The sequence below is a fragment of the Lonchura striata genome, chromosome 1 (assembly GCF_050655825.1).
Source record: "Lonchura striata isolate lonStrDom1 chromosome 1, ASM5065582v1, whole genome shotgun sequence".
Taxonomy (NCBI): domain Eukaryota; kingdom Metazoa; phylum Chordata; class Aves; order Passeriformes; family Estrildidae; genus Lonchura; species Lonchura striata.
Genome location: NC_140703.1, coordinates 73,077,677 through 73,102,044, shown reverse-complemented (window position 1 = coordinate 73,102,044; position 24,368 = coordinate 73,077,677). Strand labels below are relative to the sequence as shown.

The window sequence follows — 24,368 nt, the reverse complement described above, 5'->3', positions numbered from 1 at the left end:
TCAGTCAAAAGAACTGTAAGCAGGCCAGCTAGTGGGACCAGGAGATACAGACCTCCAAAAGCAGTCCTTTTTGGCAAAGCCCAGTCATTCTCAAGTGGGCCCCAGAATTAAACTGTGTCTTTTATGGTAAATCAACTTTCATCCTAATGTGACTCCATACTGAAGTTTTTCATGTTTTGCAATGCACGTTCTTAATTGGGTAGGATTCAAGAATACCTCAGGTCTGATGCAGAAGGGCTGAAATGTGCACAGATGATTCTACAGAGGATATAACAGACAATATTTGAGAAGTCTGACAGAACATCTTCTAAACGATGAACAGCATTTAATAACCCCCATAATTCCTATTACTGGGAGTATCAGTTCTTTTCTTAATGACAACTAATGCCATGGAATCACTCTGCTGTACACTTAGGGCCTTGAGTAACGAAGAACATGTAACTTCACAGACATCCTCAGGTTTCAGTGCATCATTCACAATTCTGCATCAATTCATAAGGAGATACAGAATAAAAACGTTTTCCAGGCAATGGAGCTAAAACTAATCTGGGAGTAGATGCTGCAGGAGATACTGTAAGCACCAAACAGAAACAGGTTGAACCTTGTCTTCTGAGGAGGATGACTACACCAAGCAGTTGGGGAATGGCACTGCTGCACTGCAAAGCCCTGCTGGCAGCCTGAGAAAGCAGCTCCTACACACACCTGGGGAACCCATGCCATGCCTCTCTGTCGTGGCATACTTTAAAAATGTGACTTTGCACCAAGAAAGAGATTCCATTATGAGGACCCCCTCAGGAGGTGTGATGTGCTATGAAGCTCACTCTGATCATGGCAGACTTGGCCTTGAAGGCCAAGCACATCCATCCTCAGGATGCACAAACCCTCTTGCTCTCGGTGCTGAAAATGGCTCAGGTGGCCTGCCACCAGCTCCCCAGCCAGCCCCTGCTCAAATACGTTTCCTTCTCTCTCAAGGTTACAATGTCATGAGATTATATGGAAAAATAAAATAATATCTTTGCCCATGAGGTAAAAAATGACCCAGTGCTTTTTCAAGAATCTAATATTTTGATGTCTGACAGTTTGGTTCTTTTAGGGGGTTTGCCTGTCTGAAGAACTTTCTTTAAAGCATAACATCACGCTGCTCCTTGGTTTAAAGTATCTAAAAGCTTTTTAACAGAATTCAGTGTTAAATTGCTGACACAAAACATACATATTTATGTTGGAGAAGATAGGTCAATAAAAAATGTGCATTCCATTTGAACTCAGAGGTTACAAGATTAATGACAGACTCTTTGGGGAGGGATATTAATTTTAGTCTTGGACTAGATTCTTGTAAAATTTGATGTGCTGCACCCCTATTACAGAATACTGCTGCACTAGAAGAGCATAGCTCCCAGCCACCACCTTCCTTCAGTTTTAAGCAATCTTTAGTTATACTGAGATAGTAGACTTAGAAGCACTGAGTAGAAAACTTTAAACCAGGTAGAGATTCTAGGGAGCAGATGAGCAAGTTATCATGACTTGCACAATTCCTGTGGTTGAGGAGATGCATCACAATTCTACAGTTTCTGAAGGTCCAGGTGTAAAACCTTGTCTTGACCAGGTAAGCAGAGAAATGTGTGAATGACTAATGTCATTTACTTCTTTTAGAACCATAGGAATAAAAAAAAAAAAAAAGAAAGAAGTAGACAGGCTAAAACAACTTATACTCAAATAATATGAAATTGTTCATGTGTGAGTCTAAAAGTACACTTCATAGAGTCACACAATTTCAGTTCATAAGTTTTCTTATGTTTAAAAGAGATGAGCAGTTGTGTCCTCAGCTACTAGTTATATATATAAAAAAAATCCCCAATCATACTTCTCACACTTTGTATGAAAATGTATTCACTAGGGAATCCAGAAGCATATCTTTAACCATTTGGAAATGAAATAATTCATTTATTTCACAACACTAATTTCATTTTAAGAACAAATACAGAATGCTCTGTATTGTCAATCATCTTCTAACAGTAGCTAAAAGTAATTTGTAAGTTTACTCATTAAATAAAGCATATTAAATGAGAGGTACTTGATAACTCATTATTCTAAATTCAAGGGCTTGAGAGCAAATTCCCTGATTTAGATAACTGGTCTGTCCAGTAGATATTTGCCACCACTAGCACTGTTTTCACAGCCAGGACACTAAAGCACCTTATCCTGTTAGACTATCCTTTTAAGGAACTCAGGGCAGAAACACAAAAGCAACACATGCTGCTTGTGGGGCAACACCTTTTCAAAACAAACAAAATCTTCTAGTCCATGCACTTTCCAACTGCAATCTAGATCAGTTCCAGGCAGGGAGTTAGGCTCTCCTCTTCCATTGACCATGGTCATGTGTTCAGCTGGATGTTCCATATGAGAACAGTTCTGCCAGGAAGCCAGATGGACCATTTCCTCTGGCCTATGGGGAGGGTGCTCGAGCTGAGGCAGTCACTGCCTCTGTTGGCTTCTGCACCATTTTCTCCAGTCTGATTAGAAAGAAGCAGGCTCTAGTGTTTTAGGTCTGCCTGCAGCTCTCCTTCACTGTGTGCACCTCTGCTATGAGACTGCCAGATTGCCTGCTCTGCAAAATTCAGCATGGAACTTCCTAAAAGATGGAACCAGTTAAGGCTGGGCAGATTATTATTTCTGCTTTTCTTCTATCATCAGTTATAATATTGGAAAAAGAAAAGCCCTTAATTGAAATATATGTATCTGGATAACCAATTCCACTGTAATCCCATTCAAGGGCCAAAACTAAGTGGTGAAAATTTGAATTTTAGGTGTGTAAGTCAAAGTGTCTGTAAAAAAGGCAGATATACAAGCACCCCGGGAGAACAGCAAACTGATTTTTCTTTTCCTTATACAGTAACTCAATGAGTATAAATTATAAATTTGTGTCACCATAAAGTAAATAAATGACTGGGACCTTTGTCTACACAGGGAATACACCTTCATATGGTTAAACAGAGCTGCAGACTACCATTTAAACTGTATTTTCCTAGGTTGGTGACATTTGCCATCTGGTATCAGAGACTGGGTTTACTTTGATAAAACAGCAAACTCATAAGCAAATTGAGAAAGCGTTGTGGACATAAAGAACCATTCCAAACACCAAAATTCTAATGCAGTATCTCAAGTTTTAAAAAACATAGTCAACTTAAATGCCATATTTTTATGCTTCATCTGTTTTGCTTAAAGGCAATACTATGACTTACCATAATTATAAAAAATAAAGGGTAAAACATGTCCAACGACTACACTGTATGGTCAGATTCACTGCTTATAAAGATAATAAATTTCTTTAGTGAAAAGCCGAGACAGGAAGAAAATAAAAATTAAGAGAAATGTGATAATCTGGATTTTGCCACATAGAAATATAGAGACCATAATAATTTCAAGTTAGCTGTATTCCCCAAAGCTATTTAATTCTTTCATACTAGAATTCCATTTATAATCTTCTCTGACACAGTATTAAATAACATTTTCTGGTTACAATAACTTCAGATTTTTCTCAATGGAGAACTTTGAAGACAAATTTTGAAGCAAGACAAAAACAAAATAGAGACATTCCAGCTCAGGTATTTAATTAGCTCACAATAAGCTTATGTGTTTATAACTAATCTGTCCAACTGTATCAAAGTTTCTCTGGAAATTTTATACTATAGCTGTGCATTCATGCAGAATAAAGATCTTTTTTCTTTCACTGTCATGACATTTAAGTCTCAATTGAAATAGGTTTTGAGGAGCAGACAACCCTATTAATCCTAGCTATTTTAATCTGGTGATTGATGAAAAGATTCAAGAAAGGAGATTGTTGTTTGTCGATCAAATAATTTTAAACTCAACTTTGAATATACACCATGGGAGGAAAACTTTTGTGAATCAGAAGACAGTTTATGCCTAATAAATTTTAAAGGTGTCAGCAACAGCCACTTCCGCTTTTTCCTCAAGTAAAGAACATGAGTATCTCTTTGTAGAAACTGCTGATGCATGATTTACAAAGCAGAGCCCTCTATAAATTCCCTATTGAATGCTTCCAATATGAGCAGCCACTGCCTCATGCCCAGTGTAAACTGAAAGTTTACAACCAACAGCAAGTTGTTGATATAAGCAGCATCTTTTAGTAATAGATGGATATAATCTAGCTATACTCTCCCCTTCTTTAGACTCACAGAATACTTTAGATTGGAGAAGATCTCTTAAGATTATTGAGTCCAACCATTACCCCAGTACTGCCAAGTCCCTCACTAAACCATGTCTCTATGCACCACATCCACATGTATTTTGAATGCTTTCAGGGATGGTGATTCCACCATTTCCCTGGGCATCCTGTTACAGTGCTTGACCAATGTCAGTGAAAATTTTTTCCTAATATCCAATCTAAACCTCCCTTGGTGCAACTTGAGGACATTTTCACTAGTCCCATCAGCTGTAACATGGTTCATTAGCTTCTTCTGAGGTGTTTCAGTATGCTCAGGATTCCCCCTCTCTGTTTTCAGTCTCACTCAGTGTCACCCAGGCTACAGATTATCTTGTCTCTGTGCTGACTACGGACTCAAGAAGACTCTACCTGAGAAGAAGGGAGGTTGCAGGTGGCTGGATTCATGGGAAAACAGAAGAGACCAAGAACTTACCTGTCCCTTTCATTGATGAGATATATTCACTATTTGTTAGTGGTCTGCAAAACAATGCAACTTCTTTTCCAGCTGGACAATCATACTCTAGGATTGTTTCTTCTGGTCAGCATCTATGCTGCCTATTTCTGGAAACTGACTTGACTAAAATAATCCTCAGTTACAATAACCAAATTTCAAACCAACTCAGAATAAACTGATATCACTACAACAGCAGCACTCAGGAAAACTTAAGCTATAGATTTCTGTTTGGAAAGCCCTCTATTCTTATACGGCAATATGGAGCTCTTCCTGAGCTTTTCATAAGTAGAGGAGAGTTACTTTAAAGAGAGGCTCACAGAAACCAACCAAGTGAATACACAGTCATGAAATACTCTGATTGCATCCATTTCATCAGAAGGCTCAGAAATGACAAACATTTTTCTCCCCCAGTTAGAAAGCAGTTGACAAATCATGGCCTTTCATTTAATTAAAGCACTAATATATACTTATCTAAAAACTTATATACTAATATATATACTTATATGTTTATCTTAACTTTAACTTATATACTTATCTAAAAACTCAGAAAAAACAACAAAGTTCATGGGAAACATGACAATGTTTTTGTGAGGAAAATGTATCTCTATTTCATACCCGAAGTACAGTTTCGTCTCCAGCTGCTTTCAAGTCATCTTCCTTCCCAATGATTTTCTGTAGCTGTAATTATTGAAACAGGAGAAAAGAACAGGAAAATTACAAATCTGATTTTATTAGAGCCTTCTTTTTCTGAACCTTGATTTAATTGCACCTTTTCTTAATTATACATTTCTGCAAGGTTCTCTAGTCATGACAAAATATTTGCATACTTGAAGATATTTTGCTATTCAGACACACTTTTTCCTAGGAATGTCATATTTACTGTGGTGAATATAACCAAACATGAATCTATCTCTTGCAGCCCAGTGCTTACTCTATTTTTAGAGGGTAGATTTCCTAGCACCAGAAGCTTAGTTTTCACTTCAGAAGATTTTGGAAGTCTAGGGTGTAACATCAAGGATCATTCCAGAAATAAAAATTATCCTGATTTTCATGCTGTCCTTCTAGATAGTTTTACATAGTTTTGTAATAAACATGATCTTCTGGACATGAAAAACACATGTGTTCAAATGAGGTGCTATACAACTAATAATAAAGTATAATTTAATTCAATAAAAAACCATTTTTTTCAGAACTGGCATTAGGCAGAATGTGGTTTGAGTTTTCCCCTCCACCCTTGGAAAAAAATTGATCTTGAATGTATTAGCTAAGAAGATTTTTAGAATTACTGAAATGACTCACATTTAAAAACATAATTTCCACTGTCCCAAATAAAGCTTTAAGGTAATATAAACTGTGCACTAATTTGCAGTACCTCAAGCATATCAGAGCTGCAAGGTTTCTTTGACTGTGTTTCAGCTTCAGAGATGAACACTGCCAGAGGAATGATTTAATATAGCACAAAGTACACCTACCTTTCAGACATTTGCATGAATCCTCAAAAGGACAGCAGAAACGAAAGAACAAAGGACTTAATACATTTCAGGTAGAGGTATGGAATTACACCTATCACTCTGAATTTGGAGGCATTAAAAGATGCTTTTAAAGTTCAAAGGATTTCAAAACTGCTGGTTTGCTTCTCAAACATTTCTGAGTGATTCCTCAAGCTGCTCATTAAAACTGGGAAAAGGTTCATTACCAAATTTCCACAGTCATTATTCTGGGGAGTTTTTAAACTCTCCTGTGGTGTTATTTTTGTTTTTGTTGTTTTTATTTTTTTTTTTTGGGGTCTTCAGAGAAGCCGTATGAGCTTGTAAACAGTAAGAAAAACATGCTATCGATTTGTGCTGCCAAAGGTCATCCCTAGACCTCAAATTTTGAGTAATTAACCAGTTCTGGGTTTGTTTGGATTTTTTAACCTCATTTTTTTGTTTCTCAGCATGCTTACTATGCTTATTATTAGTTTTAAATTGCATGTCTTGATAGTATTTACCAAGAGAAATGCTGTAAAGCAAGGCAATTAAACACCACTTGCTCCTCCAAATTGTCTTAATTTTTGATCATTTACAAACCAAATTACTAGTACAGTAAAAGCACTGTGAATTTCTTCATAGCAAAATAGCATTATAGAGCTGTGGGTAAAACCACAACTCCTTGTCCATATTCTCACTGAGAAATCACATTTGTTCTTACCTGAAAAATCAATCATTTGATCACACACAAGGAATAAAGCTGCAAATACTTTCCAAACAGGAGAGAAATTATATTTTTCTCTTTTGGATTTAATTTCTAAAGGACTCTTCAAAAAATCTGCAGATTAGATTTCAGTAGCAGAGGCTACTGAAGAGCACAGACACACAGCATAATTATTTTCACAAGTATTCTGAAAGATTTCACTTTTTATTTTCTTGCACTGTATGAAAATTCTCAGAGTGCTTGAAACTATTTCCAGAAGTCTTGTTGATTTTTTTTAAGCATAGTGCAGCAACTACTCACAGAGGGAGAAGAATTCTACCCTCAAGAAATGGACTCCTCCATGTAATGTATTTGTATTTAATATTTATACCTGCTCACCACTCACTATAATAATGGCTAATTCAAAGATAATGAGACCTACTATGCAAAAGTGAAGCCTTTACTGAAGACAGAAGTAATCTGTTCTGAACAAGCCTTTCTGGCAGAAAGACTATGTCTGTCTTTAAAAACAAAAAAAGTTGCTTGAGAGAGATCAATGCTTGTGGATGCTCTAAGATTACACAAGTGCTCTGTGCCACAGCTGCTGAGTGTTGGGTGCTGGCTCATTCAGCCCTAGATGAAGCTCTACAAGTATTTTGTGGTATCTGCTCTCCAGCAGAAGTGTATAAGACTGTCTACTTAGCTCTTGCATGTGCCATCAGAGCTACTCTGCCTTTATTCCCTGTAGTTTTGAATTGTCATTAATTTTACTTAGACATCTTTAATCAGGACAGATTTAGAGAGTTAGGGAAATTCCTTACTTGCTGGGGATTTTGGGAACTTTGGTAGCCTTATTCTTGGTGGGAGGTCTCAGATTAATGTGCATGGGTTATTATGTGTCTGGAAATCCCCCTCACCAAATCTCAAGTAAATGTCTTGGAAGTGCAGAGTTCACAGAAGTATCTTACTGTCCTCACAGAGATGCAGATAACATGGCTCTGAGAAATGATTCTACACTCTGGCAGGGGCTGATTAAAGGGTGGCAACTAACATCTGTGAGCATGCCATTTCTACCTCTTCTTCTTCATCCTGGAGTTCCAGGGCAAAGCAACAAAACCCTCTTGGCCCTAATACTGAAATGTCTCTTGTACTGTGACTGTTTACCACTGAAATGTGGATTAAGCAGAATTACACTGGCTTCAATACAAAGAAATAGGGAGGAGAGAGAACAAGAGTATCCCTGTGAAGAGAGAGACTTTTACTGGAAATGAGGAAAATGTGCACTGAAATGGAAAGGCTACAGAGGACAAGATAAACTCCCTTGTTGAAAACATGGGATTGCATTCAAGATCTCCTTTCCCAAACATCCATTTTGGTTAGCAGAGAACACTGGGAAATTCTGCATCTCCCACTCCTGAAGTGCCTGATCCATACAGGTTTGAACAGCCTATATCCCATCACATAATGCAGGCACTGAGGACTGACTGGGGTTGGAGTTTCTCTTGTCACGGTCTCCCTTTCCTGAATTACCTGCTTGACACATCCTGTGCCTGTTCATCCAGGAACATGTGAGAATTGAGATATACACAATCCAAAGAATGATGGACATTTTGCAAACCATAAGGGAAGTTCTTACCTCTAAGACTCTACAGTCAGACAACACAGACATACATAGAAGTCTAATCAGTAGATAACGGTGGGAAATGGGGAGCACAAGAGGTGACAAGGAAAGAAAATGAACCAGCAATGAAATTTCTTTTCTCACTGCACCCTGTCTACAGACACTGCCTCCTGATTAGTCCTTCTTTACTATTCTTTTCCATTGCATTTTCCTTACTTATATTTCCTGATGTTATTGTCAAATATAGTGTGGAAATCACAATAGAATAGTTCAGATATATTTTCCTAGGATGCCAACTGGGACAAGACAAATGACAGATCAGCCACATAACTGACTGATTTATTAGCTATCTAGAAACTTTCCATGATGCCTACAGAACTAGAGCATACAGATGAACATACACACTTATTTCCACAGTCTTACATTATCAAAATTTTAATTTTAAACCTAATCTATAAAGTTTTGCTTGAAAATAGTTTCCTCTGTAAATATTAACAAAACAGTTACAAGAGAAAACTCATTCTCTGACTGACTTGCATCCTGTGGGACTTCTTCGAATTTTATGATTCTTGTGAGTTATATGTTGGTTTTATGATTCTTGTGAGTTATATGTTGGTTTTTTTTACCACGCTATATTATTTTATCAATACAGCCCAAAAAGGAAATGCAAAGTAACAATCTATCTAACCAGAATAATTTTCATTTAGCTTGATTGACTCTATAGAAATGAAATTATTTTAATGATTTATATAACATTTTCACCTCTACATTTGATGATTTTCTGTTGTTTATACTGGCTGATTTAATTATAATACCTGAAATGGGTGATGATGTTAAATATATAACATATTTCACATTTCCCCAAAAGAGCAGTGTAAGAATCTCCTTAGTTGTTTAACTGATAGTACCTTTTTAAAGAAAGCACTCCTAAGGTGGCATTTTGGTGCAAAGACATTACAAGCTGAACATGTTCACTTGTGTTCATGGAGTTACGTTCGCTTGTAACATATTGTTTTGCAGCTGAATAATACAGCCATAACAGACTTATTTTGGTAATCAGGACACTGCTAGTCTGATAACAATTCACTATGATTGAACCTTGTTTAGTAGGTCAAAAATACAGGCTTTACTAGAATTTAATTTATTTTTAATCAGCAGAATAATTAACACTTTACGGAACAAATTCTTAAAAATTAAAAGATCTTGTGTAGCAACAAATGGGTGTAGGGCTGTGCTGCTTTTGGCTGGGATATAGTTAATTTCCTTCACAGTGGCTGGTGTGGGAGTGTGTTTTAGATTTGTGCTGAGCAGAGGGCTGATAACACAGAGATGTTTTTGTTATTGCTGAGCAGGGCTTACACAGAGCCAAGGCCTTTTCTGCTTTTGTACTGCCATGCTGGGGAGGGGACTGGGGGGGACACAGCCAGGACAGGTGACCCCAGCTGACCAAAGGGACATTCCAGACCATCTGACATGCTCTGTGCATAAAGTTGGGGGAAGGAGGAAGAGGAGGACATTTGCAGCAATAGCTTTTGTCTTCCCAAGTCACCATTACATGTGGTGGGTCTCTGCTCTCGTGGGGATGGCTGAACACTGCCTGCCCATGGGAAGCAGTGAATTAATCCCTTGTTCTGCTTTGCTTGTGCACATGGCTTTTGCTTTGCCTATTAAAATGTCTTTGTCTCAATCCATTTTCTTACCCTTCTGATTATCTCCCTGATCCAGCTGGTGGGAGAAAGAACATGCAACACAACAAAGGTATCTGCAGGTTCAGTTAGGGGCTTCTGGCAACACTATCTTGGAAAATGATCTAATTTCAAGTATTATTTTCAAATAGTACTACTAAGCCTAGAAGTATTTTTGCAACATTTTAGAATAGATTTAAAGTATGACTCATCAATTGTAACCTTGCTAAGAGACAATTCACTGAAAAAAAGGTGCTAAGTGCAAAACATGCGAACAGCTACTCTATTGTTAATCAACTGGTCCATCTTTAAAAGTTTTAGATTTTAAGATTCTTTAGAGACATGAGTTTGTGATCAGCTTTAATGTCACCCTAGTGACAGAAAGTAATTTGAATTGTAGTAGCTATGTCATCTTCTTATAAAATTGCGTCTCCACTTACCTCCAACATGAATTAAGGATCTGAAATAAGTTGAGGGAGTCTATTAAAAATTATGACTGTTAATTCTGCATTCAACTTTTAACAAGAAGTATATAGTTAGTCTTCTGTTAAATATTTAATAGTTGAATAATCTATATAACGAAGCCTATTCTTAAAAACATCAGAGCAAGATTTTGTTAGTTTTTAAAGTATCTACCTTTCTCCCCCATAGTTTGGATATTATATGGGAAAAAAACTGCTGTTTCTCTTCAATGTGTGAATTGATAAAAATCTTTCTGCAACAGCAAGTAAAATTAATAAAGACCAAAAGAGGATGGGGAATTAAAGAAATTATTCAACATATTAAGAAAACAAAAGATTCTTCCAGATGATTATTTAAATTAGCTCATGGGATTAATGGATATACACTAATTCCTACCTTCCTAGTAGCAGATATTTACCTACAATTCTAAGGTAACACTTACACAAGTGGATTCAATTATGATAAGTAGTTCTATCACAATACTTCAATATGTGCCCCTTTCATATAAAATATGTTAGTAAGCATGTGATCATAAACTGGACTGAAAAACAGGCTTGATGATTTTAATAAATCTTCATTGAGCAAATATAACCTATGGATCAATTTAAAATTAAAACTTATGTAAATACACCTACCTTAAAGAATTCTTTCTTTTCAACTTGTTCATTGCCATCTGCATCCAACATTTTAAAGGCAATCTGAAGTCCAGTCTGGGGTTCTGCAGCAAATTGCAAAAGAACTTTATTGAAAATATCACACACTTACACTAGAACTCAAATACCAAATGTAAAATGATTATTGATCTGGTTCAGTTCTCCATTGTTATGTACATACATGGTATTTCCAGTGAACCATACACACCTCTTCCAATACAAGCAAACTGTTTAAACACCTTTTTACTATCATTTCAAGGGATAATTAATGCAATAATGGCAAAGTAAGAAAAGCCAGCAGTGCCTAAGTACAAGCCATGAATGTTCATCGCACTCCAATGAAAATACTGTATCACTTACTGGCTGGGTCTTAAGGTATTCCCAAAGGGTGTCTCTATAATCCCATCTGCAGTCTAGCTCTGCCTTGTTTATAAGAGCTCCTTTTCAGGTGAGAAGAATGGAAAACTATTTCTGGCTGTTTTTGACAAAAGCATGTTTTGTGTGACTCCCATCATGATGATTGATTTTTCCAGGAATTCTACAAAATTTTACCCTGCATTTCCTTCACCGAGTGGATGTTTCTTTCCAACACAAATGTAACGAGTTCTGAATCTTGAAGATGCTATAAAAGTATGGTGTGTTTCAAGCTCCTTCCCACAATTTCCTGATCTTAATTTTCTTACTCCTGTAAGGTGGCCTTGAACATTGGCAAGCCCACACAGGAGCAACATGCTGCTGAAATGTAGCTACAGTTCACTGTGGTAGCAATCCCTTATCCCAGTAATCTCTAGAGCAGGTGAATTAATGCCACAATCCAGTCATGTCATATGAAAGCCATGGACTTATTGTCTCTGGAATATATTGATGCTTCCAAGAACATGAGGGCAGTGAAGTAGTATTCTAAAAAACTCCAATGTCTTCAGAGTTTTTATTCTGGAAATATATTCTTCTAGTTGCATTCTGTAAAGTTTTAAGCCTTGCTTTTTTTTAAGAGAATCTTTCTGCAAAGGAAACAAGTTAAAGAACTATACCATTTTTTTTAAGTCATAACAAGATGATTAAAGCAAGTACTATTTTTACATTTTGAAAATAACCACATCTTCAGCAGTCAACTAATATTCTGTGTGAAGCAATCTTGTGATGCAGGGGTATTTTATAAATACCGCTGCAATCTGCACAGCAGTGCTGCCCCCAGCAATTGGGTTGATTTAATACTCAAAACTGGCTTCCTATCCATGGAAATGCCACATGCTAAATTTGTGTTACTAGTACAAAAGCAAGAAAAGGCTATCTAATAGCATATTTAGAGAATATTGTAATTGATGCATTTAATAGCAATTCATACCATCTGTGTTCCAATTTTCAGATAAGAGAGCTGTTAGTGAAAATATAGACCTAAAGCTGCTTATACTGTTCAGAGATGACATACTTATCTGATATGATGTAACCCCAAAGGTATGTGTTTGTAAAATAAGCATAGTTCAAAGACTACCACAGATATATTTGTATTTAATTAGAATCAGGCAAAATTCCAAAATCTGAACAGAGAACTTCATCCTGGCTGTGAGTGCAAGTTAGACCTAGGTGCCTCCTCTCCTAATATTCCTTCATTGACCAAGCTGTCAACTTGTATGACTGGGCAATTGAAACAAAGCTCTAAGTAAAGGTGACAACTTCAGTTCCTGGGCTTCTTCACCAGGCAGGGCTCCATTAACCTATTGCTAGAAATGAAATTCAATATAGCACTGGAAGAAAAAAGACAATGATGACACAAGGCACACAGAAAAGAGACAAGAAAGTCATGGGGGAAAAAATAAAACCTTTGTCTGTCACAAAATTATATTTTCAAGTTCAGTGTTTTTACAGACTCTGATTTTGTACGACAGACAGCACAGTTTCATCAGCAGCGTGGAACCAGGAATCTGATGACTCTTTTTCCACTTCCCTATTGCTCAGTTGGTGACTTGGAAGCAATTTAAATATTGATGCCTGCTTTAAGAAATCTCACATTAATTCTCACTAGTGAGAGAGACAGGTTGTGTAACTTGGGGCTGACTGACAGGGGATACTTGTTAGGCAAAGACAGAGGCACTAACACTTGTTGACATTTGTTTTCAAACTGATCAGTATGATAACCCTCTGTGTAACCAAAGCAGCAACATTACCACTGCATTTTTATCCTGCATTAAAAGATGCCTTTGTTTTTGAGGTTCAATACATTCCTATATAAATTATGTGAAAAACAATGTTTGTCTGGAGAAGTGAACAACTTTCTCTGATACTGCTTTGATTTTCTAATTGTTTAAGCCAATAAGTCAGCATGAATTCACTTTCAGCTGCCATAAATTTCTAAAAATAGAATCTTTGGCACTTATTCCTGCAACTTTAAGGTATTCTTCTAAAGTCATAATTTGGCTGTCATAGTTGTCCTTTTTTAACATAAATTCATGTTTTTCGAGTTGCAACAAATACTTTGAAATCAGAATCCTACCTGGGCTAAACTCCTGTCTCTGATTTTAAAAGCCACTTGAACACATGGTATAACTCATGTTCAAGCAGTGTATAGCATGGGACAGTCACCATTGCTGAAGCAGTGTATTTGTATGTTAAAGCTTAATGTATACCTATATATACGCAATTTAATACTGCATACTAGCTAAAGTTGCCAAAGACATTATCCACTCTTCATGCTGTGCAACAGGAATGAATGAGGTCTGCTGAGAAATGAGGTAAGGTGCAGAAAGGCCACTTGAATTGTGCAGGAGGTGCATAATAATAGAGGGCTGGACATACTCTTTCCACTCTGTGGAGACCATCATTACTTGTTCATATTACAACATGAGAGGATGGATTTCCAGAGCAAGGAAAATGTGTCAATTTATTTAAGGCCCAGCCATGGACCTTGCAGCCATGGAAGTGATGGGGGTCACATGAGAGTGATGCCTCTACAGTCGGTCAGGAAAGAAGTGACTGCTTCCTTCTCTCCTTTCCCCATGCACTGATACAACAAATCTATTATGCCTGGCTTTGTCCCTTGCAGAAACTGTTAGATTTGTATAAATCAGTCAAACAAGACTGCGTGTGGACAATTCTGTGGACTATTCCATGGAAATGCATAGGGACTACTTCACTACTGTTCTAGGGGTCTTGCCTGTAAGGCTCAGTGACGCATCTCAAATCTTGGTGTTTTTAAGCATCACCTACAAATCAGAACAAAACAGGGGGATAGCAGGCATGGTACAGAGAAAATATCACACAATCCCAGATCACTTCCATGCAAAAAACAAAAAATGCCTGTTGCTTGTAGATTAAGCAAGTACCAAACAAAAGTTGTTTAAAAAAAAGTGCTTGAGAGAAAAAGAAAGGAAGTAAAGGAGAGGGGCTGAAATACATGTACAATACTTGGAGGAAATAAAATCAAAAGGAACAGAGGATAAAGAAAATGGACTTTAAATTCAGACAAAAAGACATGGAAAAATTCTGCTATTTATATATTGCATCCATTGCAAATCTGAACACAAGAAAAACAGGCAATTACCTCTAAGACACCCCTGCATAAGCTATATTGCTAATGTCTCGTTGTCCAAAATTATTATCCAGAAGAAAAATTCTTTATCTTCCCATCCAGTTCTTCTCCTTATTATGTGATTCTGTAACCAATGTCTCCTCCCTCTCAAAGGACTTCAAAGACTTTTCTGATCCCATGGTGCAGGAAGTACCATAATTTTTGAAGTATTGCTATGGGCCAATGATGATACTGATGTCCATTTATATTTATGCATTGTCACTCTATATACAATAATTTTTTATGTTTTACCATAATGGAGAAATTTAGAAGCTAAAAATATTAGAAGAAAAGTTCCTGGTAAACTGTTAGTAGCTGAGTATTTGTGCCTATATATTTTAAATATATAATACTTACTCGTAAGAATTGTCAGCAAAAACAGATACTCTGCATAAGATATCAACCCTGAAAAAAAACATTTAAAAATTACTTGTGGAAAACCCCAAAAACTTACAGCAAAATTTGAATGATCAAATCTTACAAATATAAGAAATGTAGTTTGACATAGTATTAAATATGTACATTAAAGTAAGCCAAGTTACTATTTAATACATTTTTCACTTCTGTTTTTAGTACTCTGAACGTATGATTCCCTAACCCCAGACACATCAGTGTTCATGTCTAACCAAGAAAGTAAGGTTTATTTGGTATTAACAAAAGGCCTACACTAAATCTTTGGATTCTCACTGAAAACATTCAATGTTTATATAAAAGGTAAATAAATTAAATGTGCTTTGTCACATTTAGTACCTGGGAGGAGAACTACTCTAACATTACCCTGAAGGATCAAAGTCCTCCATCCTTTGGCAGGCTTGCAAAAGGCGGAGAATAGCTTCCCTCTAATTCTCAAGGGAACATGGCAACACGCAAAGCTGCCAAGCTGCTAGATTGTGCTGATAGTACTGCTGGGCCCTGTGCCAAGAGGAGGCTTCTTATTTTTTTTTTAAATAGGAACATGTCCTTTCTACAAGGTGAAAGTATTTCCCCCCCTTTTGAAGGAAAATTCCAGTGTTTTCTTTTGAAATACCGCCTTAAGTGAAAAGCCTGAACAAACACAAAGATGTGATAGTGTCAAAATAGAGCGTGCAAGCTAAAGATAGAGAGTGCAGAATGAAGGTGGCTAAACAACAGAATCTGAACCATCTGCCCTGCAATAATGTTTGGGGAAAAAAATGTAAAGGGCTTTTTTATAAATCACTTTTCAAAATAACTGAGCTACTTTTAACTTGTGAGCTAAACATTGTATAATGCTGAAGCTGCTTAAAATAATGAAGTTCAAACATGCCTATCTCTGCAAAGATAAACTATTTTTGTAATTTATATTTAGTTAATTGATAGATAAGGAGCCCACTTAAGCTTCAGTGATAAACAATTAACTTCTGATAAATTACTATGCAGAAGCAACAGCATTTGTATTTGACCTCAGATAGTAACTTAACACTTTTAAGTACCAGAGCTCAGAAATATTAAATTGCTAAATGCAAGAGTCTCAAAATACAAGAACAAGTCTAAGCTAAAGGGAAGTCTAATGCTGATCTTATTGCCAACACACTCTGGTTCCATAGCTCAGCTTTCCTCTCCATCAAAATAAAACTATTTACCCTATTATCTTACATGAATCGTGTTAATCAGCACAATACCACAATCATACAATGCACTGTGGAAATAAAAAAATATTTTCATCTCAAAGACTTAGTCCTGCTTACAAGTTTTAGCATTTCTGTCATTGCAAGAATGCAAATTATTAATTTCATTGCTGTAAAACTTGGAATTGTATTCTTAGATGAAACATCTAGGTTTTCTACAAGTTCGAAATCAAATAAATACAAAAAGAACTCCTGTCCCATTTTTTTAGCTTATATGCCTAAGACAAGATTAAAAAAAAAAAAAAGATAGAAACAAATAGGTGGCAAAAAGAATCAAGCAAATAGTGTGAAAAGCAGTGATCAAGATTCCTAATTTTGTTTTGTGCGTGACACAGCAAAAGAACGTTTAAGGGAAGAATATAAAGGAAGACAAGGAGGCAACTTCTCAGGTCTGTATAGAAAACACCTCCCAGTCAAGGACTGCAGTGGTGTCAGCACAAAAGACCCCTGACTGAAAATGTAACCACCAAGCAACGAAGGATGGCATTGCTGGGCAAGGAGAAGTGGGAGTCTGCCCCTCAGCTGTCTTGAGATGCTCTGCATGGCATAGTCTAAGGAAAACCTGGAAGCTGAAAACAAGTGGTTCATGCTAGGTAAAACGTAACACCGAGAGGCCAGTGTAGGCATGCAAAATAAGAGATGAGACAATCACAGAAGCTGTGGAAAAAAACATGTTTATCAAAGCTTTTGAAAGGATATTAACATGGCAGATTATGGTTGTCAAAATCTGAGGAAAAAAAAGTTGTAATAATTGAGATATAAAATACTGAGCCCCTGGGAGTTTGGGGCTTTATAGATAGACAGGGTTCATTATACTATATAAAATATTGCAGAAAGAATGTGCAAAATTTTTACAGAGATGGTAAGATGTGACTAAAAGATCAATTTGAAGACAACACCTTACTGACTGGCTCAAGGGATAAGCACCTGAATTAAAGAGGACTGGAAAGAGCAGCTTTGAAAGAAATGGCAGGAGTTTTCATCATCTTACTATAATCTAACTGAAAAGTTGCTATAGTGAAATTGGTAAAAAGGTATATGTAATAAAAATATGTAGAAATACTCTGGATTATTTTTTGACACTTGACTCAATGCTTTACAGAAAATTCATGGCCTGCCTGATATTTTCTGGAAGACTGATTGCACAAAAATAATTTATCATAAGAATTTTAAATTTGTGGACTAATTTCCATTAAAAAACTTACTTTAATTCTATTGTCCTTTTACTACATGCAGTGAGTGGCTAACTTACCTCATACATAATGTAAATGAAATATTTTGGTAATTTCATTTTTTATTCTACAGTAATCATTACAAATGTGCTCAAATTAGAAGATGTAACACAGCAGATTTAAAAACCCAAAATAAGACAACCATTTGAAAATTAAATTCATATCCAAGCAAAATTTAAAAGATAAATGCTTCACACACTGTTGAATGACTCAGCATACTTGCAGCCAAGAACGTGAAGTGTGCTTTGGCAAAATACTGTCATTTTCTAAAGCTAAAGGAACCTTCTCCTACCCTCCCTAGAAATATCTGTCCTCAAACTTACTAACAACTGCTGATAGTACAATATACTTAATGCTGAATAAATCATAAGTGTACCTACAAAATATGACACAAATTTTAAAACTGCCCACTAGAAGGCAGAATCCCCTAGCATTACATTTTACAAACCAGACTGATGGCAGTTTTCTGTCTCCTTGACATTTAAATAACAATTTGAAGGTAGTTAAAATAACATCAGCTAAACAGTTGGACAGGGGTAGATTCATTATTCTGGTACTTGTAAAAGCATAAATATTTTCATTTTTAAACTGTGATAATAATGCATCTCTAAGCAAAAGCATCAAAGTCACTAAACAGACATCATGACCAAAAATCGTAAAAACTCTGAGTGTTGTGGGGACATATGGATGTCTGCGCTGAATGTTTCTGCATCATCTCAAACTCCTACCTGGCCTTTGAAGGACAGAGATTCAAACACACAGAGTTAAGCAAGGGTAGATCTTTGCCAGAATGCAGAAGACACCAAATCTGAGTGTACCACTCAGCCCGCTTTGTGCCAAGCACTCAGCTGGGAGAGGTGCAGTAAGAGAAAGCTGCATTGATTTGCTGTTTTCAGTTTCTCTTTGTGGATTCCTGTTTTTCCCAGGCAGCATTCTCTCGGGATTTGCATTGTCCATCATGAGAAAAAGAAAGTCTCTAAAGAGAGAGAATATCCAAAAATTCAAGACTGAGAATACTTTAAGCAAAATCCTGGGAAAGCACGTGATGATTGGAAAAGGCACAGAAAAGGCAGGAATATTTAGTACAAAATTCAGTCTCTCCCAGGATAGGGAAAAATTGTTAATTTGTTCAGAGACGTTTCAGGGCTTTTGGGGTATGCTGGGGCTTTCAGGAGCAGACTGATGAGCAAGGCACCCAGCTGGAGACCCTTGCAGGTCTGCAAGGATGCAAAAAATGAACTGCAGGCAGAAGAGGCTGTGAGACCGAAGGGTAGGTGAAATGCTGCAGGCTGAGATTGAGGACTGCTCTCTTGGCACAAACTTCCAGCCGTGTCTGAGGATCTGCTGTGCATGGAGAGAGCACGGCTCATGCCTGCCAAAGAACTGCAGCAGTGCAATAGCAGCTTTATTTTCTAGAAACATCCACAGAATAAGGGATTCAGGCTGAACTGTATGATACAGAAAGTTTGTGAATAGGCGCTGTCAGTCTTTCTTATTAGTTTGGGAATTTTGGTCTTTTGTCACTGTGAAATGTTAATTGCTCATCTATTTGGTTTTCTTGATCCTCTTGTTTGTTTTCTCTCTTCAATTAATTTATGTTAATGAGATGTTTATTTGGTGTTCTTTAATCCCCCGTTGTTACACTAACAATATCCCCACTCTTAGTTTTCTCTTTATGTAGTCCAATATAAAGTGAAAATGCTGGGTGAAAAGAAAACAAAGCACATCAACACTGTGAAGGGTCACAGAGCTCCCAAAGAAGGAGAAATAAGTTCAACTGCTCTTGGAATCAGGGATACCACTTAATGTAACTAGGTACAAGTTTCAGTTTTATTCATAGTTTCCACACATTTAAGTTATATAGAGGAAGTCAGGTTATTAACAAAAAGTCTTAAAAGTCCATTAATTTTGTGTTCAAGTCATCCCTTTAGCCCTTTCCTCTTCCAAGTAGGCTTTTCAGTTCCTTTCATGTCTCCTCCTGCACCTGAGAAGGCTTTCCATTCCCAGCCTCTTTACTCTTTCTTCTATAACTGAGAGATTTGCCAAGGAGGCAGCTACTGGCTAGATGAGGATGAAATAAAATCTATGAAAACCTCTTTAAAAATACATTCAGCTCATACCATATAATAGGATAAAAAGCAAGACGTATTTTTCAGTATCAAAAGCTCATTACCTTTATCACCAAGCTCTCTAAAAAAGGTTGGTCCTGGTTTAGCTTTGGCAACATACAGCAGTGCAGCATCGACCTCCTTTAAAGACACAAACAAGAAAATATAAAGCCAGTTTTGGAAGAGACTTAATCACTTCAGTAACAGAAAGAATGCAAGTTCTTTTGAAGAAGGAAAGGAACATTTTGCTTACCTTTTTTGTCAGTTTCTTGGCTGAGGCTTTGCCTATAATAAAAAAAATCCATCATTCAATAACAAACTGACTTTGAACTTTGATCAGGTTCTGTGGCATTTCTTCAGATTTTTATGGGAAAATGCTAAGTAATGTGAAACAGAGTATTTCGCAACAGACAGTTTGTTTCTAATTCCCATAATGATCATGAAAGGACAAGATTTAAAAATAATAGGAGCAGGCTGTTTAAATGTTCTCTCAGCCTAGATTAAAGCACAGCCTGCTTTCATATCGATGACCAACTCACTAGTATGACTTTGCATACTGTGAGCTACAAACGTCGCGCAGATTCCAAAGCTACACCATACAGTAAGAAACAGCTGTAGTATTTACAAAGGGATTTCTATGCACACATGATAGTCGTTGAAGTGCAGGCTGAGTATGTGAAAGCTAAGAAATACTCAAAAAACCAAAAAAACAAAAAAAACCCCAAAAATTAAGCAGAAGCAAATTGAACAACTCTACTTTCTGAAAGAGCATCAAGATGAAAATCATGCAAACTTCTAAGTGTTTCTCAGCAGGTTCAAGTGTATACACTCAAATAGGGGCACCACTGGCAGTATAGGTTATGATCCTGTGTAAATCACACGTTTGAGGAGCTGCAATGTATCTGTATGTATGTATGTAGCTCAAATAGATCAAGAGTGGAACATTCCAGCTAGTTAGGCAGGGATCACAGAAACCCTATGGTCATGGGCCTGCAGGAGCTGTGCATGTCCCTTCTCAGTCTATCTCCTCAGCACTTCTCATACAGTTCTCCAAACCCTGTTGTCCTTCACTCTTACCTCTCTCAGCCCATCATGCTCTTCCTTCATCACCTTTTCCTCTGGATTTCAGCCAGCCATTCCCTCCTATTTATTCACACTGAGTAAGCACAAACGGAGCCACTTGGATGTGCTCTGTGGACTGGTGCCTCTGCATGCAGCAGCCTGCTTTGCTCCATGCTTGATCTCCAAGGCTACTTTGCTACTTCAAAGGCATTTTGCATCCAAAGGGTCACCAGCACAGCACCACTATCTGGAAATGGGCACGATGGAGGCAGCCTGATGGGCAGCTGTCAACAAACATCTGCCAAGCATTTTCACAGGCCCATAATTTGGCCAGACAGAGTGCTTTGTCAGTAAAATAGTGAATTTCCACAGTGCTGGCCAATGGCACGCCCAGCTGCAAGGGGTCTCCACTGGCAACTTGTGGCTTGGAACATCTTAACCAGCAATAGCTCATTTTTCAGCACAGGCAAACCAGTACCCTGGCCTCTGCTCCCTCAACTAGCAGTAACAGTTTTGCTGATAAATTCCACTCCTCACATCCCCTCCCCCAAATCAGCCTAAGGCAGACACCTGGCACATAACATTTCAACACAAATGTTTAAGTTTGACAAAAGTTATAAGCAACTAAAATTAGGGTTTTAATACTGGAGTGTTGAGTGACCCCAGCAACAGGTGTTGCCAGTACCACCTGTTACTGTGGATGAATACATTTTTGTGCAATGTCTATACATACATTTACACCCATATACACACACATATATAAAGCTCCATAGGTAGATACCTTTTAAGTATAACAACACATGAAATCCTCTGCTTTGCCTTATTTGAGACAAAAGAAGCAAGACTGATAACGGACTGGGAGAAGCAGCAACAACAGCTACATCCAGTGAGGCTGAGTCCTGAGCAGTGTGGTATAACACCACAGTCGCATCTAACACCAGTCCCTGCTGCAGAACATTTTCAAGAATGGCTGACTAGGAAATTAAGTGATTTAGATCTCAACTTTGAAATGTCACTGCTTGAAACGTACAGCACATTTCAATGTGAAACTGAGCTTAAGCTGGTTTTTTGGCCCTGGCAGACCCACCTAGAGAGCAGCCTTACGGAAGGGAATGAGTCAGGGTGTAGGTCTGCAAAAAACAGTACCTGAAAGAAAAAAGGGAAAACCATCCTGCAATATTTCTCATTGTACTCCATTCATTTGATTCTTCTGGTGATCCCAAGAACATCACATCTGGATCAGCACCTGCTACCACAGCAGTGCAGTGGGGAGTAGCCTTTTGCCAGCATTGAGGAGGATGGTGAAAGGAGACAAGCTGAACTCTGTGGGCTGGAACAGCAAAGGTATGGATAAGTGATGCAAGGTAAGGAGAGAGCACTGGGAGCTACAACTGAGACAAAAGTTGGCCAGGTTTGTGAGGCTGTACACTTGAGTCTGTGTTTCTCTTTGTGTTGCATTCAGCACAACAACGCTGAAACTCTTCAGCTATGTGGTTTTGGGAACAACATATCCTCACTGAGAATTACCAGATATTGATAAAAATTAAGAAAGGGAAGGGAAGTCTATTATAGATGTACAGACTCTTTTCCCAGCCAACACCTAAAACTGCAACTGCCTAGAGCTCACAGAAATGGCTGTGGCAGTCATCAACATCTGCCCTCTTACATCCAGCCACAGTCACCCTCCAGAGGATATTTAAGATGCTGACATGTTGACCTCTTTCAGAGGTGAAAAGACAGTAACAACAAAGATAGAGAGATGCTTATGCTACCCTCACATGGGGGAAAGGACTGGTAGAGCAAATGAAGTCTTTGCTGAGTGGCAGAAGAGGGAGAGAAGAGTCATAATCACCCCAGGACGTGGTGAGAGGCAGCACCAGGTGGGTCAGAACCGGTCCTTGCAGCAACTGGATGAGAGGCAGCTGCCACAGTAAGACAGGAAAAAAGGAAGGAGAGAAAGGAACAGATTGAGATAGAAACAAAGAGATTTCTACTTTTCAAAGCAGTAAACACAGCAAAGTAATAAATATGGAGTCTTTTAATGGTTCTCTTCTCACATGGGCAGATGTCGCCAAGCATGTGTACTGGAGGATAGGAATCTTATGGAAAAACACCCTGACACTAGAGACAGTAGTGTTATCTTTCATACAGGGAGTAAGATATTAGAATACAATCTTACAATAATATAATAATTTAAACTGTAAAATGAGTTTCCTCCAATTATTTTAATGCTTTCTAAGAATTATATCCAATTCTATTTTATTGTTATTGTCACCATATAAGATCATGTGTGAAGACTCAAATCTCTGTTTTCACTAGGAAACATACTTCTTGAATGCAAATTTAGCTCTTGGTGCTTATTTTCTCAATTTATTTACTTCTTAACAGTGAAAACCCTTTAAATACGAACAAGGAAAGCTCTATTAATATCAAATGTACAGCCCTCTGAGGAATCAGATCTTTTAAGAACTTGTCTAAAATAATTAGGAGAAAGTTAACTCTTCTCTGCAGAAGATGCACTGCAAAGGTTTGAACAGTTTTCTTACCCAGCTTGTACACTGAAGAAAAAATTGCCTCTTTTTTCCTATGAATTAAATATTGATGCTATCATTCCTCACACATGACTACAAATATATCAGGATCTAAGTCTCTCTCTGAAGACTACAGGCAATAGATGCAATTATTAAGGACTATTTAATCTAATAAGTAAAAAATCGGCATGATTCAATTTTCTTTCATTTTATTCTTTTACTTTAATAGATTCTTCCTAATTGGAAAATTAATGACACAGTACCAAACTTGTTTGTAGTAGTTAGAGTATTACTTTCATATGAAAAAAGAAACTTGGAATGAACTTGATTAAATAAGAACAATTTTTTTTTTTTTTTTAGGTTTTTTTTTTCTTTTTTCCTACAGACCTGCCACAATTATTATGGAATGCTGGTTTAAAGGACAGTGAGTATTTTCAAGAGTCTCTACATATTTTACAGATGCAATCATCTAATTTTTACCACCTACAGCATATCCATGAAACAATGGCATACAGAGGCACTTCTCATGGACAAAAAGTTATTTTAGGTTTTTTAGTTGTATGAATACTGAGTCTACTTATAAACACAAAAGTTCTGTGCTGGTAGCCAAGAAAGTTAGTTGACAACTATAATTAAGAAAACACTGCCAGGAGCAGCTCCATCAGTCTTCATTTGCCCAAGGCAAACCTGGGTATTTTGTCACGTTTCTGGAAACAGAAGTGTTTCCATCATCTATCGTTTCTTTACACTAAGATGTAGAAAGGACCTGACATCAATATTAGGATTACTGTTAGGAAAAGGCTGAATTAAACAAGGCTGGACTTGCACACACAGTAACACCCTTTTACACCTGTAGAGCTAAGGAACGGCTTAGATCTGACAAAAGATGTTTAGATTCAAAGAATGAGTAAAATCACGAATATAAGCAACTCTAACAACAATAATCAAAGGA

General features: G+C 37.3%; 1 protein-coding gene across 1 annotated transcript in view; it reads right to left on the bottom strand.

Annotated features, from left to right (window-relative positions):
• MICU2 (mitochondrial calcium uptake 2) overlaps positions 1-24,368 on the bottom strand; it is a 134,133-nt gene that overhangs the window by 17,776 nt on the left and 91,989 nt on the right. Inside the window, exons 3-7 of the mRNA XM_021539938.4 lie at positions 20,077-20,108; positions 19,889-19,964; positions 15,195-15,242; positions 11,255-11,337; positions 5,295-5,357 (exon numbers count right to left, since the gene is read on the bottom strand). Coding sequence (XP_021395613.3) covers positions 5,295-5,357; positions 11,255-11,337; positions 15,195-15,242; positions 19,889-19,964; positions 20,077-20,108 — 302 coding nt within the window. The remainder of the gene's footprint in view (positions 1-5,294; positions 5,358-11,254; positions 11,338-15,194; positions 15,243-19,888; positions 19,965-20,076; positions 20,109-24,368) is intronic.